This window comes from Uloborus diversus, chromosome 3 (genome assembly GCF_026930045.1).
Source record: "Uloborus diversus isolate 005 chromosome 3, Udiv.v.3.1, whole genome shotgun sequence".
NCBI classification, from domain to species: Eukaryota; Metazoa; Arthropoda; class Arachnida; order Araneae; family Uloboridae; genus Uloborus; species Uloborus diversus.
This window is the reverse complement of record NC_072733.1, coordinates 178,265,228-178,280,840: the sequence shown is the minus strand read 5'-3', so window position 1 is coordinate 178,280,840 and position 15,613 is coordinate 178,265,228. Positions and strand designations below refer to the sequence as shown.

Here is a 15,613-nt window from a genome sequence, read left to right as displayed (position 1 = left end):
ACAAAAGAGAAATTTTCCTGAATGTAAATGAAGTGTGTTTTCCAACGACTCTTTCACAAAAAGTTGCTCCTGTAAGCAATCTTCTTTTATAAATTGTGCGAGATGTCAAAACACTTTTTGTTTTCCATGTTTTTATGATAAATATCATTCTGGTGTATGTATATAAATAACAACTATATTGTTAAAAATCATCTATAAATTAAGCTCTACAGTAATTTTGTAGCTGTAATTCAAATTTTAACTTGTATCAATTTAATTTATCTCCATTTTCTCTATTAAAGTGCTTTAAGTGTTTAAAAATTTCGCATTATCTTCAATTCAAATTGCACAAAGCGGTAATAGTCACTTTATAAATGAACAAAAGAGAAACTTGCAGTGGATTTGAACCCGGATCGGCCGCATGGAACCCCAGAGCACTGCCCACATGACCACCGGGCACTTGTTTAAGAACAATCTCTAATAGTTTATAAGTTGCACGTAAATCTTTAAAGGCTGTTTTCTCGGAATTTTATGGCTAGTGCGCTTTATTACTTTACCCTGAGAGTAACCTTAAAGGATACTACTAATCTGCCAAATCTCATCCCGATCTGAATTTCCGAGACCGTAACGTCTCCTTGTTAGCTGTATAAGAACGGTAGGCTACATCAAGGAGGCAAAAAAGCAAAATGAAATATTGCTGCATTAATTTTAAGCAATACTTAATTTACACAAATACTTAATTTAATATGCTATAAAGGCATGAAAGGTAAAATAATGAACATTTTAGGATGTTAAGGACATAATTCAAAACATTTGGAACTTTAGGAGTTTAGAAAAAAAAAGGAATTTTAGGAAAATTAGGATAACTCCTACCCCTGTTCTTTGAAAAGAATTCATGATAGACACAAAATCAATTTCAAGTTTCCTTTTTTCCATTTTAAAAATATGCACACACTGTAGCAAGTCCTCATATGTAGGGACTTCTTCTACACCCCACCTTTTAACTTTGCGTCTTACATATCCACATATACTATCAAAACAGTAACTACTAATTTAGAAGTTTCCACTGGTCACTGACTACAAATTTGAACAGGTTGAGTAAGGAGAGAATTCGAATAGATTGGAATGGTCAAGTGAAAATAAACACAATGGACTAAGTTTTTTTAAAAATAAGAAGAAAGGTGGTATTGATTAAAAGAAAGACGCAGAGAACTAGTGAACTTTAGAATTTTCAAGAAGATTTTTCTAGGGATTAAATTAAAAAACCATTTAAATCATGATCAAAATCATCGATTTGTATCGTCAACGGATTGGTAATATAATATTCATAACTAAAAAATTAGTTCAACAAAATTAATTTGTCTCAGAATAACTATTTTTCCAAGAGATTAGTACTGAACTTGAAAATTTAAGATTAAACCTTACATGCATTTCAATTTATTCATAAAGCAAAAAAACTTAATCATATTTATTCACAAGATCAAATCACTTTCTTAAATTCAAAAATTTACATTCTTATACAATAAGATAACTTGCCATCATCCTTATCTTTTTCTTTTGGGGATGGATAATCATCGAATTCTTTGTTTTTACATTCACCAGGAGAAAACTCTTCAGAAATGCTCCTTGCTGTAAAAGTTATACTTTACCTTACTGGCCTATAGTTAAGACATTTTATAACTACAGTTGAACTCTGTTAATACGACCACAGTTAATACAAAATCACAGCAAACATGAACACTTAGTTGATTATGTTTAGCTTACTATTTAATTACATTAAAACTGTCACAGATTTTACGCAGATGAAAATGAAAGTTTCGATTAAGATCGACAAAGCTTCTGACCTCTTCTCGAAAAAATTTCCCGATTTAATGCTTCAATTTTTTTTTCAGCAATTCTGTGTAATTGTAGAAAGCTCGCATGTATTACTAACCCAGTGAATAACTTTCTACCCTTTTCTTTTAGTCAGTAACTAATGATAGGTATTCTATCTTTTCCAGGTAACAGTTGTAATATAGTTTAGCCTTGAATATTAAATTGTTGCATCAAATGTTGCTTTTATATAGTTGTAAAAGAACGTGACTTCAGCTTTTCAAAAATCTTGAGAACGACTTAAGCTGCTTCATGATGCTGTTGAGTTCAGTCTTTTGCAAATTTCTTTTGCTTAAATAAATTACTTATGAAACATCAAACTGTCTGGATACATAATATGACAACACTGAAAATTTTAATTGCAAATGAAACTGTGGTCAATGCAACTACACATTCCTATCTCATTGTCCTAATTGTACCTCATATCACCTGTCTCTTCTTAATCCTGAACACACACCCTGAGTTAGTTCTTGTAAGCTCTCAAGGAGGTGGGAAATATTCTCTACTGTATTGAGCTATTGTGGGCAGTCGAAGCATTACTGCGCCAACGGTTAGTCTGAGACTGAAAGAGTTAAAGCTCATTACACCTGTTTACCTTTGGAAAGGTCAGTTTGCTTGGGGATAAAACCATCTGTCTTTTCTTTTTGGTATTATCACCTGTCCTCCCATTATCACCTTTCTTTGAATTGGTTCTTCAGTTATCACTAAAAAAATTTTAAACAAAAATGACAGTCCTACTATTTCTGGCCCTTCCATTTAGTATCTTTAGTATCTACTAGAACAGCGTTTCTGAATTTCTTTTATTAGTGGAACCCTTTTTAATGCTCACTTTTTGGTGGAACCCCTGGTTTTTCATCACCAGTTTTGCAGTGGCGTTCTGTTACAGAAGGGGTTCAGGTTCAAATGACAAACAGACTATTACATTAACTTAAGAGTAGACCCAGAAATGTTTGACTAGGGGGCGATTATTTTCTACTCTTTACTCTTTGGAAATTCAATTTCTAAAAATTTTTGGAAGAGTATACTGAACCCCATCGCTAACCCTTCGCAATCAAAAGCGTCTTACAATTGTGTTTCTTTGGGGAAATATTTAGTGAGAGCCCTCAAACCTATCGCTAATATCGTCTAAAATTGAGGTTTTGGAACTGAAATTTTGAAAAACTCCTTTGGAAAGTTCCAGTCTCTATCTCTAGAGCTATATGAGATATGCTACGATTTTGTTTTCAAGGCTTTCACTCTTTACTCTTTGGCAATTCAATTTCTAAAAATTTTTGGAAGAGTATACTGAACCCCATCGCTAACCCTTCACAATCAAAGGCGTCTTACAATTGTGTTTCTTTGGGGAAATATTTAGGGAGAGCCATCGAACCTATCGCTAATACAATCTAAAATTGAGGTTTTATAACTGTAATTTTGAAAAAATCCTTTGGAAAGTTCCAGTCTCTATCTCTAGAACTATAAGAGAAATGCTACGATTTCGTTTTCAAGGCTTTCAAGTCCGGGAGAATTCCGGGGAAAAGCTCTATTTCTCCTAACACTATTAAAGATTATCTAAAATCGTCATTTTTGAAACTTTAATATCAAAAATGTACCCCAAGAAAGTTCATGTACCTCGGCTCAAGCAGGGGGAGATCGCCCCAACCGCTCCTCCCTTGTATCTGCCCTTGCATGAACTATTTATCATTAAATAGCTAATTAAACTTCTTTAACAATCATGCTAATTCTTGATAACTGCTAGTTATTATTTGTTATTGTATAATACCAATACAAACCTATTTGTAATTTTTAAAAGGGACAAAAAATCTCAGAATTTATAAATGAGGGATATAATTAAAATATTTTTCAATTGGGAAAAGAAATACTATTGTTTTTTACCTGCAAACAATAGCATTAACAATTAACTTAAATTTACACAGAAAAAGTTTTTAAACCTTAAAAATAAAAATGTCTTTAAAAATGCCCTAAACCAGTACTGCTCCTTAAATTGGTCCTTACTCTTTTAATGCTGTCAGACATACAGGGAGAGTTGCTGGTATCAAGAGCAGAATATATGAAATTGACGACAAAAATCGTAATTTTTGGTGTGCACTTCCAAAAATTTTTCAATATTAAAATCACTTTAAAAATATTTTTGATGATATTAGGGGACAGAAGTTTCTTCCAGATATTTTTTAAAACACAAGTTTTTAAAATACGAAAGTAAAGTAAATTAATTTTTTAATTTTGAAAAAATGTTAGTTGTACAGATTTTTTAAAGAAAAAACTTGAAAGGTGTGAAAAGAAAACATGCAAGTATCACAGAATCACTGAGAGAGCTAGCTCTGTTCCCTTGGGTTCCGTGGAACACAATTTAAGAAACGCTGTACTAGAACATCGGTAAAGCAAGTTTTTTCTAAATCAGCTTAGCTTTTTCTAGTTCTCATGCGAGAAAAACTTCTCTAACATCTGTCCAGCCTGGCAATCCAATGATTCGTATAAATTAATTATTTTTTTGGTGGTTCATTAAAAACTAATGATGGCGAGCATAAAAGGAAAAGCACTATGAATTTGCAACTCATTTACAATGTCTGCTTTTTTACAAAGTGCAGAGAAAATTCTGCAATGAGCAAAAAAAAAAAAAAAATCAATTTCCTCTATCTACAATATCAACATTGTGGAAATTCTCTATGCTCTTGAAATTAACTGCATGATAGCTAAGTTTAAAATTAAGTTGTATTATGTTGGTTTATATTCAATGTGAAGCGGGATTTCTAATTATTAGACTGATTATGAAAGCTCAAGCAGATAAATTCGCTAAGAGCTTGTGTTATACAGATTTCATGCGCAATAATGGATGGCTAGATTGCTTTAAAAATCGGCATGTTGTTTATGCAAGACTATATGGTAAGAAACATTGATAGCCAATGAAACTTCAAAAAACTGCACAGAAATCATATGGCCTAAACTTATATCTGGCTATAGTGAAGATAATTTTAATGCAGCTGAAACTGGGATGTTTCCTAAACTAACACCCAACAAGACCTTCAAATTTAAAAGTGAAAAATGCACTGACTGCAAAATGGCAAGAGAGGATGTTTTGGTGTGTGTTAATACGCCAGGAACAGAGAACAAAATTATTAGTGATTGGCGAATCACTTAAGCCAAGATACCTCAAAAATGCAAAAAATCTTCCTGTAAATTATGCTGCAACAGCAAGGCATGGATGACTTAGAAAATATCTAGGAATGAGTTGAGAAAATTGGATTCATATTTGCAGAAAAAAAAAAAACAAATTTTAGTAGATAATTGTCCTGCTCATCCTTCAGTTAAAAATTTGGAAAATGTAAAGCTCGTATTTGTTCTTCCAAATGCAATGTCTGTCCTACGACTGATAAATCAGGGTAAAATCAGAAGCTTGAATTTTTTTTTGACACTTTTTAACTTTGCAATTGATTGAAAATGAAACGGAGAAAAAAATTGAAAATAAAAGTGAGTCTACTAGATGCCATTTATATTTTTGATGATGAGTGGAAAAATGTAACAAGCTTTACTAAACAGAACTGCTTTAAAAAAGCAGGGCATAAAACCTGCAATATGGATGAAGAAAACACTGGACTGACTACAATAATGAAGATGATGAAGATGATAATCATCAGAATGGCTGTCAAAAATAAATCAGTCTTTATAATGATTGGCCATCTGTAGATGAATTTGTTGATATCGATAATTGTCTCAAAACAGGAACCCTTTCTGCTGATGCTATTCTGGAAGAAATTCGAGGATAAGAACTTAAGTGATGCAAATGGTAAAAATTAATAAGTGTAAAAACGGCTAAACATTAAGGGTTTTTTTCCTTCTAAAATTGTTAAATTGTAAGAGGCAAGTTCAATTTTTTACAAAATACGACTAATACAAACAAATTCCTGCATTTTTTGCATTTCGTATTAACAGAGTTCAACTGCATTTCATTGAAAAACAATTTGAAACATTTCAATCTGAAAGGCTGTTTCTAGCATTACATAGCTATTAACTTAACCTCATCGGAAAAAAAAATAAAGAAGAAGAAAAAAGGTTAAGAGGTGAAGAAACAGAAGATTAATAGGGGAAAAATAAGGCTTTTTAACCAGTATTTTTGTAAAAACAATACTTGATACATGTTTATTCCAACTTTTGTTTTTAAATATAAACTATCCAAAAAGACAATACCATCTGCATTTAAAAAAAGAAATCATTAAAACTTTCAGAGTAATAAACCTGATCAAGTCAAAAAAAAAAAGTTATGATATGCAGAATAAATATTACATGTCCTAATTCTTTTTGCAGCTTACAAAGCAGTTGAACTTTTTACAGTACTACTTCGTACATATTAAATAAATAACGGCAAAAATTAGAAACAACTGATACATTTAGTATCAAACCAGAGAAATTTTATTTATTTTTGCAAGGTGACAATTCTTGTTTGATACTGTCATGTGACAAAAAACTTTGGAGCAAATCTAGATCAATCAGGTTGGATTTTGCTATCAAAAACTGGTTTTTTCAACCCCAGTTCAATTTATACTTGTACTGAAAGCCACTGTAAAAATTAATGAATGGGTGAAAAGAAAGAAAGAGGAGAAGTTTATGATTTGAGCACAGCAACTGTCAAAAAAAGACAAAACTATTTAGGAACTTCTTTGCACTGTAGTTGCTGGCTTTCTGTTGCTCCACCAACCTAAATTTGATTACCAAGCATTTTGTTGACTGGTATGTGGGAATCAAATGCAATAGAAAGGTAGTAAGGAGCTGCAATCGGCGAGAAAATGCTTTGTTAATGTAAATTGATGAAAAAGCTTTTACTTAATGACAATTTAGCATATGTTCAGAACTTGATATAAGGTCAGTCACTCCATGGGACTTTGTGAAAGTGACATTATAAGTAGGGTGATCTTTTAACCAATCCATATGCATTTGACAACAAGTAAGTACATATGTAAATAGAATAATTCTTCATGAAACTTAATACGTTCAAAAAATCATTCAATCAAAATCATATTTTTTTCAATTAAATTGAACTACTTAAAATTAATGGAACCAATATGAAAGTATAAGATTCTTTTTAATAAAAATTTAATTTGAAATAAAGTTGTACATAAATATGCTCAACAGAAGTATTGATGAACAACTTACTTCAAAATAACCCTATGACATAGGACTGAAATTAGTTAGGTTTAATTTTTTTTGTAGTTTTTTTTTTTTTTTTAAAGGTTCTTAAGTTCTCTCACTAAAATTTGTAATATAGGTAAAAACTCCTAAAACCACATTTAATTTTAAAGATGTGGGGGGGGGGGGAGCAATATAGCTCCCTATCACTCTTTCTATGCATGTTTATTTGCTGCAACATTAGAGCAGAGGTCGACAAGTAGTTTTATTTAAGGTCTGGGTACTTTTAAATATTTTTATTGTGGTCCAGAAAAAAAATTCATATTTAACACAAAGCATTAAAAACTTAAATCAGTCATGTAATTACTTTCAAAATAGTAGAAAAAGTGGCACCTAGAGATATTGTGGTCTACATAAAAATATTTTTAAACAATTTATTTGTGTAATTTATGCTATAAAGAACTTTTTAGCAGTCCAGTTTTTGACTTTCCATGGTTTGGACCTTGATCTTTGTCCGATAGTTACCGACTTGCTGCATAAGACTATCTGAACACTCTTTTTTACCCCCCCCCCCAGAATTTCAGAGGTTAAAAGGCTTTTTTAAAAAATTCTCATCTTCATTGGTAGGACTAAACTTTTCGTAGGGAATAGTTACTTTTGGCTGATAAAAGATTACATGCCACGGAAAATTCTTGAAATTAAATCATCATCTCACTTTAAAACACCAAAAAAAAATTCAAACAAAAGTGACTGTACATACTATGACAGTATTTCATACCTTGCCATACATTCGACAATACCTAACGTAGAACTTATATTCAATGAGCCAGGAAAAGTGACATTATATCCAGATCTGACTGTTTTACTATTTTCCAGATTTTACCTTCAGATTATGATAATAAAATATGATTCTGATTCAAAGTTTAAAAAAAAAATGGATAATTACCACCAGTAATGTGCTTTTTTTTAAATAGTTTTTCTATAATGTTTGTCATTTTGTTCAAGTATTTTCTTCATTACAACTGAACTAATTAACTCACTTTTGATTTTGCAGTCATAAACATGGTATAAATTTGAGAAACCGCGTGAATTCATTTAGAATTGTACAGGGAAGATAGATTTTTTTCTTTCAAAACCAGTTCAATCCAAATTATTTTTATCCGTAAATGTTTAGACAAAACAGTAAGTTAAACTTTTAAAAAAAATTAAATTGCATGCCAAAGTTGCTCAAATGAAAGTATATTTTGTTTTGAGAAAAGATTAAGTGAGCAGAGCTTAACATGTTTTTGTTCCTCCTGTAACATTTATGAATATGAATTGAGCTGGTTTTGATTCTAAACACCTCAATTAAATAATTCAAAAAAGGGAAAAAGTAAATAAACTATTAAAATAATAAAGATAATCAACAGATTTCAGGTAGCATACTCTAAAATAACTTTCAATAAACAAGTTGTAAACACACAATATGCAATGTTTGGTGACATACGTGGTCAAAGTTTATATATTTCTAAAATTATAATAATAGCACTAATAATTATATAATTATGAATGTTCCTTTAAATGCTGAAGTGAGGGTATAATGCTATTCAAAAAATACTTCTGTTTTACAGGATCAATATTTTTTTCATTAAGACCTTACATATATCTATCCATATAAAATGTTTCATCTGATTCAACCCATTTTAATTTTTCTGAACTTAATAAGCTCAAAATGACTGTTTTTATGAGAATGACCCATAAAGTATTAAATAAATGTCCATTCCTTCTACTGATTTTGAGGTTTAAGGGAATCTTTGTGACACATGATTTTTGGTTAGTACTGGTAAGGATGAAGAAAAAGAAGCCTTTGCAATTTTTAGGGGAAGTAAACAACTACACAGCAAAGTCAGTAGCGTATGAAGATGGGGAGGGGGATATGGAGTAGTATATGGTTAGTTTTAGTCCATTTCAGTTAGTTTTAGTCCCATTTAGTCCATTTCTGGGTTCAAGAAAGAAAAATTACTGAGTTTCAGAGAGGATACCCCCCCCCCCCTCAAATAGACCCGAGTAAGGTTAAAATTATGGTTAGGTTACTCATAAGCCTTGATATAAAGAAGCTTGGCAAAATTGAAAATCTTGCCCTTTTTCCCAAATGGGAAAAATTTCCTTTTAAAAGACAAAATGCAACATTGATGACTTCTAGGAAATCTAAAAAAATTAGCAAAATAAAAGTAATTTTTGGAATTGGTACTAAAAATACATAAGAATTAATAACTAAAAGTTAGAAGTCATGACAACAAAAATTTTGCAGGTTAGTTTTTTTGAAGTAAAATTTTTCGGATTTTGAAAACCTCTTTTCCCCCGTTTTCACTATTTCAAATTTCTTTTAACTGTATAGTAGCTAAAACATGACTTACTTATACAAATTCTTAAAGCCTCACGTTTTTTCATCTCTACTCCAATTATGGTCTCCAATGGGACATCCGTACGAGGAATACTGACTGAACTAGGAGGTAGCATGATACTTTCTAGACATCCAAAATTGCATTCATTTTGCAAATTTTTGTAGCATATTGCATGAGCCTGAAAGAATAACATATAACTTTGAGCAAAAACTATAGTCAGAATATAACGAAAAGCTGCATATTTACACAAAAACACTAATCTATCTAAAATGCATATCTTGAGGCATAACTGAAAAAAAATTAGCAAAACAAATGTTTTAAATGAACCATGTAGCATGCACGGTGGGGAGATTTTTGGCCAATGATTGCGAACGGCAGAAACCAGTGGGGAATGGTGGGTAGGTAACGCAACGATGAACCAATCATGACCTTGCAGTTTCTGGGGATCGTTAGGCTAACCTAGAATATTTTATAAGGCCCAACTATTTCTTAAGTTTGTTGGGCCATGGTTGGGAAATCAGCCACATTTTCTATGCTTTTTTCTTTCCTTTTTTTACTGTACAAGTAATAACTAACAGTTTTCCAAATATTTTCATAGCTCTTCGTAATATTTTACAGCAAAATTTTGGATTTTTTTTTTCAACAGTAAAAGCAAAAGTTGAACGTTTTGGAATATTTTATAATTTTTCTTCATTTTTACCATCTCAGAAATAAAATTTCGAATTATTGGGGCCAATATGTTTTTCTTTTTTCACTCTTATTTTTAAATTTTGCTTAATGAGAAACATGAAAACAAAATTTATATTTGCGTGAACTGATACTTTTCACTAATAATGCATTAAAGTTCCTGTATGCATTGAATCTCTACACATTTAGAAATCTAATTTTTCAGTCAATGTTGATCTGAAATCCTTTATCTTATGCAATTAGAAATTTTTTGCCATCAGTTTTAGTTTGTACTCATAGTTAAAAGTATCATCAATATCCCAGTTTTTATTTGCTTTTTCGGCTGTAATAATTTATCTGAAAATGTAAAATAAGAAAGCATTTTAGTTTGGCTTGAATCATAATATAAAATGCTAGGAATGCCGGAGATGCATAGCCAGGGTAGCTTGACTTGAAAATGCAGGATTTGAGATTCAGTGGGAGTACGTTCGAGTCAACATTGAAGAAAGTCTCGATGATCCTTAAAAACGAACTGAAACTTGTCTGATTCACTCGAATGTCATAAACCAAGCAACAAACTTACTTAAAATAATTTGTATTGTAACATCTGTATCATTTTCTGCATTTATATATATTATAATATTACATATTTTATATATATATATATATATATATATATATATATATATATATATATATATATATGAGCAGTTCTTTAGCGTTGGGGTACACTGTTGGGTCATCGTTGGCCCTTTTTGGTTGGGGAACATTTGCCAAAGCAGACATTTCTAACGATTGTCCAACCGTTCAACTCCACTGTTGATCACCATCTCCCAACCATTTACGCTACTTGGGGAAGCTCTTCAAATTTCTTTACTTATAAAACTTCCCACTTTAATTCCTTAGGTCACCTTTTTAATTTCCTTTGCTTTTTTTTTAGGTTCTTATGCTTTCTGCTTTTCTTTTGATGATTCCATTTAATTTCAGATCATCACTTTTTGCTGCTTAGCATTCTTGCCTGTTTTTGTCATTTCTCTGCATCTATAGTGGTGACTAATTATATTGCACCATCTTTAATCCTGCTTTTCTAAACAAGCTTTTCCATTATCTGTAACCACTGCTAATCTTCCTCGCCTTGTTTTTGTTCACCTCTCTTATTTTTTGAGTAGGGAAAATATTTTATCGCATCAGCTATCATGTGAGGAATAACACCTGGCTCAGAAGATGGACATATTAAAGAGCTAAATAGGCAAAATATGAAGAGCTAGAGATTAGAATTTCTCTCAGAATGTATTCACATAACATGTAAACACTAATCTAACATCACAAAGGACTAAGCATATACGGATGAGTTCAAAATCCCTAGATGACACCAGTTGCATAACTTCTAATGCAAATCTACAAGGCTGACAAACGTTTCTTTAATGTAATCTAAAAAAAAGAAACCCAAATGATTGCTTAAAAAAATACCTGATTGGGGAAAGGGGGAAGTCAGTACGGCTCAAAATTATGGTCTCACGCAGAATTCAGAGCTCACTTTTCTATTTTACACAATGAGTGCGCAATAACTTCCGAATAGTGCAGAAAACTTCCCCCAGATAAATCATTCTTTCTCCTAACAGAAAAGATACCTTTAAAAGTCTGGGTTTCTATATTGGTCAAAATTCCTTTACCGTAATTTGGGGCGTAGCACTTAACATAATTTTTTTTTTCATAAATTACCAATGTGGCGGATACAGAGGGTACGGCACATATATATTTTTTTTAATAGTTAACTATATTTTAGATGTTAAGCTGTGAGCTTTCATTGGTGCAATGATAGTTTCCAAAAATATTTATGAAATTTTATCCAATTTCTTTGAACGAATTTTCATGTATTATAGTTAATAAAATTAAATTATGTTAACTTGACATGGAGTTTTAAAAATATTAGGGGGTAACTTGTGGTCAGCAGGCTAATTTTTTAGCACTTTCATTTTAAACTTATTTTTTAATTATTAGTACCTACTTAATCCAAGACATTAATTCTAAAAAAATAAGGTAATCTAAAGGCACTATGCTAAAGGAGAAAATAATTGACACATGAAAAAAGTTGTAACATTGTATACATGTGTATATTTTTTCAAAATAGAAAAAATAAATGAAAAAAAAAAAAAAAACTTTACTTTAACCATCAGTTTTTTTTTTTCAAAGTACATATTTAAAAAAATCAATGGATATTTAATAACAATTTTTTTTTATCTATTTTATTTTTTTTATTTATTATTTAATTTTCTTTTTTTTTTTGCTGAATCAAAACTTAGGAGTAAGTTGTAAAATGTATGATGCAATCATACGTATACAGGGTTCAGACACTTCTAGTACATCACAAAATAGGTCCTTTTTTCGGCACATTGGGAACTACATAGGACTACTTCACGGAAGTGGCGCAACAAGAATTTTTTTCATGTTGGAAAGATTTTCACTAATAAACATACACAGGCACATAGATAAGTATACAGTCGGACTTCGTTATAAGGTCACTCTTTGTGATTTTGGAAAACTGACCTTATAAGCAGGGTGTCCTTATAACCAATTCATATGCATTTGCTAATGAATAAGCATGTATATAAATAGCAAAATTCTTTGCTAAATCCAATATGTTACAAAGTATCAATTTACTAGGTTGTAGCTTTTTAGCAAAAGTCTTAGCCTCTTTATTGAATGTCGAATAGTTTATCAAATCCTGAAAAATAGGGCCTTTGACTAAATATGGCCTTTAGGGGCTCTTACAAACAATACTTGAAAGGGCTTTTATAGGGGCTTTTGAGGTCCCGTGGGAACACTGGTATAGTTAGAAGAACAACATAACTAAAAAAAGTGTTGTCATCAAAAGCTGGGAGAAGCGTATCATAACAAATATATACACTATAACCCTGATTTAACGAGTCAATGGACTGGAAAAAGGTATCATTAAACCAAAGATATCATTAAATTGAGGAGTATAGACATTCAATTCGTTTAACTCCTGACCAATGAAATGTATCATTAAATTGAGGAAATCATTAAATCGGGTATTGTTAAATCAAAGTTATACTGTACTTAGGAAATGGTCTTGATTTTCTTTATGAAATAAAACAAAAGCATGGCCTAGGGTGGGATAAATATTGAATTGATATGGATTGAAAGTTCTTTTTATTTATTGCAAATATGGTTAGAGAAGGGGGGGGGGGATTTTCTTACTCATGTTTTTCCCATTGCAATTTAAAAGTCTTGGAATTTAATTATTCATAATAGTGTCACATGAATATCAGCTGTGAGGATTATTCTTCAATATTTCATTCGGTTTTATGCACTTTCTAAACTATTTCCTTTGTTTTTACTCAGTACACTGTAATCTATACATGTTACAGTAATGTTTGCAGAAAATCACATTTATTTATTGTTAATAAATGTATTCATCATAGTTAATTGTTGAAGGTATACTTTAAAAGAAATTATTTTTGTAAAATATTTTTCCACCGATTAATCAGCAAAATTTGACATATCATAAATAAACCACAAAGCTTTTTAATTGGAGCATCCCTAACTGACTGTTTACCACAATGGAAAAAAGTTTTACTTACTGTCATGCCACACCATTCACATCGCATACCAGCAAGGCACTCGGATGACCAACACGTTTTCTTACAAAGATGACATTTCGAATTTCCAGGAAGATTTCCTTCTCGCCAATGATGGTACTGTATAACTTTAGCCTTCAACAAAAAAATATTCTCAGTTAATTTTACAAAAAGCACGTCAAACAAATACTAGTTTGTCAAATAATTAGTTACAATTTCATAAAGATTTTAAAGGCATAAACAAAATTGAAACACTGAATGAAAAAAGAATATAGGATTCGCACGCTACATGCTACAGCGGGATTTTTACGCAGATTTGTTGGAAAAAGATACAACTTTTGTGAAATTTAGGTCTTTCCTAAAGATTCAAAAAACCGAAACAAAAGGAACCCAAAAAAATATAGGAAAATAGTGAAGTAAAGTGTTAATAATTGTGCTTTTACGCTTAAAATAAAAGGAATCAACAGAAATGGACAAAAAGAACCGTCTTTTTATCATCTATTCAAACACTGTTGATCAGTCAACCAAACTTTAGGGATGGGACAGGAGATTAAGGAGACCTCCTATGGAACTCAGGGAGCAAAATATTACAGGTGCAATCATATTCCATTGTACCCTACTCTAGGAATAAGTTTTCCACAGCTTTTATTTTTGGAAAATTCCTGATAACACCAATAAAGGGCAAAAATAAAAATGCTCTTCCCAAAGCACTCTTCAGGATTAATACAAGGTGATTATACAGTAAATGCTTAGCTATTTCTTATTCATGTAAACTAGAACTTCTTTTAAAAATCATTATTTTGCATCCATAATTAAAAGAGAAAAGAAAAATAGCAAACATTTTCCCTGATTGCACTAAATGAAATTTTAAACACTATTTTCTTCTTAAATTGCATATGAATGCTTAAATTTGATACAAAGACACTTTTAACTTTTGAACTCTTTCTCGAAATTAATTCCTTTTTAATTGGATATTTTCATTTAATTATGTAAAAGTCGGACATTAATGTATCTCACCATTTTGAAAATGCGTTTTTTTAAAAATAGCACAAAAGCAGCGGTGCAGCCTGAAAAATTTTCTGGAAGGAATTTTCAAAATCAAAATATGTCCTGTTCTGAATGGGAGACCCATTTTCTGTCAGCTTGTCTCGTTATCTCCGCACATAGTTCCAGGACACTGAAATGTTCTGTTTTCTGAAGTTGATCAGTAAACTTGAATACTAAAATTTCACACACAAATAATGAAAATTTGATGAAATATGAATGTTCGGAGCAATTAATCATTAATTGTGCAAGCACGAAAGATAGCAACCTTCATAATTTAAAACCTTAGCAGGTGTGACAACTCATTAAAAAAATTCCAGTTCAATATCTTAAAAATTTAGAAAGATATTAGCGATCTAACGAGCTGTATTTTTATGATTTTTGGAAGTGTGATGAATATTAAGGGATTGTTAACAAAAAATCTTTTTATCACAAATTACACTGAATGAATGCTCGCAGGCCATCATTGCCTGTCCGAGAATTATTTAAATTTGGCTCATTTGATCTCCATCCCGGTAGCAGATATTGCAAGACGCGCATTGCAGATTTTTCAGCGGCCTGCAGATTATTTTACAAAAGAACAAAAAGAAAGAAAAAAATACATAAAAGAAAAAATATTAAATGCAAATTGGCAAAGATCATTTGGATATCATTTTTTTGACTGGAAAGGGGACAATGCTTCAGCATTTCAAATAAAAACATAGTCGCCATATTTGGTCATGCACAAGATCGAAGTCGACAAGATGCTTAAGTTTTCAAAAACAAAGCAGAATTGGATGCTTTATTTAACTGCAAACTAATAAAAATAACGTAAAATGTGCTGTGAATATTTTTTTTAAATAATTTTCTTGAGAAATGAAAAATTTTAGATTTAAAATTTCACCTTATCCTCATGGCTTTGGATGCAAAAGAGCTAAAAACTTTTTAACTAAAGTGCAGTCTCAT

The 15,613-nt window shown here is 31.1% G+C and overlaps 1 protein-coding gene across 1 annotated transcript in view; it reads right to left on the bottom strand.

Moving 5' to 3' along the window:
• Nucleotides 1–15,613, bottom strand: part of LOC129218400 (diacylglycerol kinase theta-like) — a 112,066-nt gene that overhangs the window by 70,959 nt on the left and 25,494 nt on the right. Inside the window, exons 5-7 of the mRNA XM_054852651.1 lie at nucleotides 13,628–13,759; nucleotides 9,369–9,534; nucleotides 1,516–1,608 (exon numbers count right to left, since the gene is read on the bottom strand). Coding sequence (XP_054708626.1) covers nucleotides 1,516–1,608; nucleotides 9,369–9,534; nucleotides 13,628–13,759 — 391 coding nt within the window. The remainder of the gene's footprint in view (nucleotides 1–1,515; nucleotides 1,609–9,368; nucleotides 9,535–13,627; nucleotides 13,760–15,613) is intronic.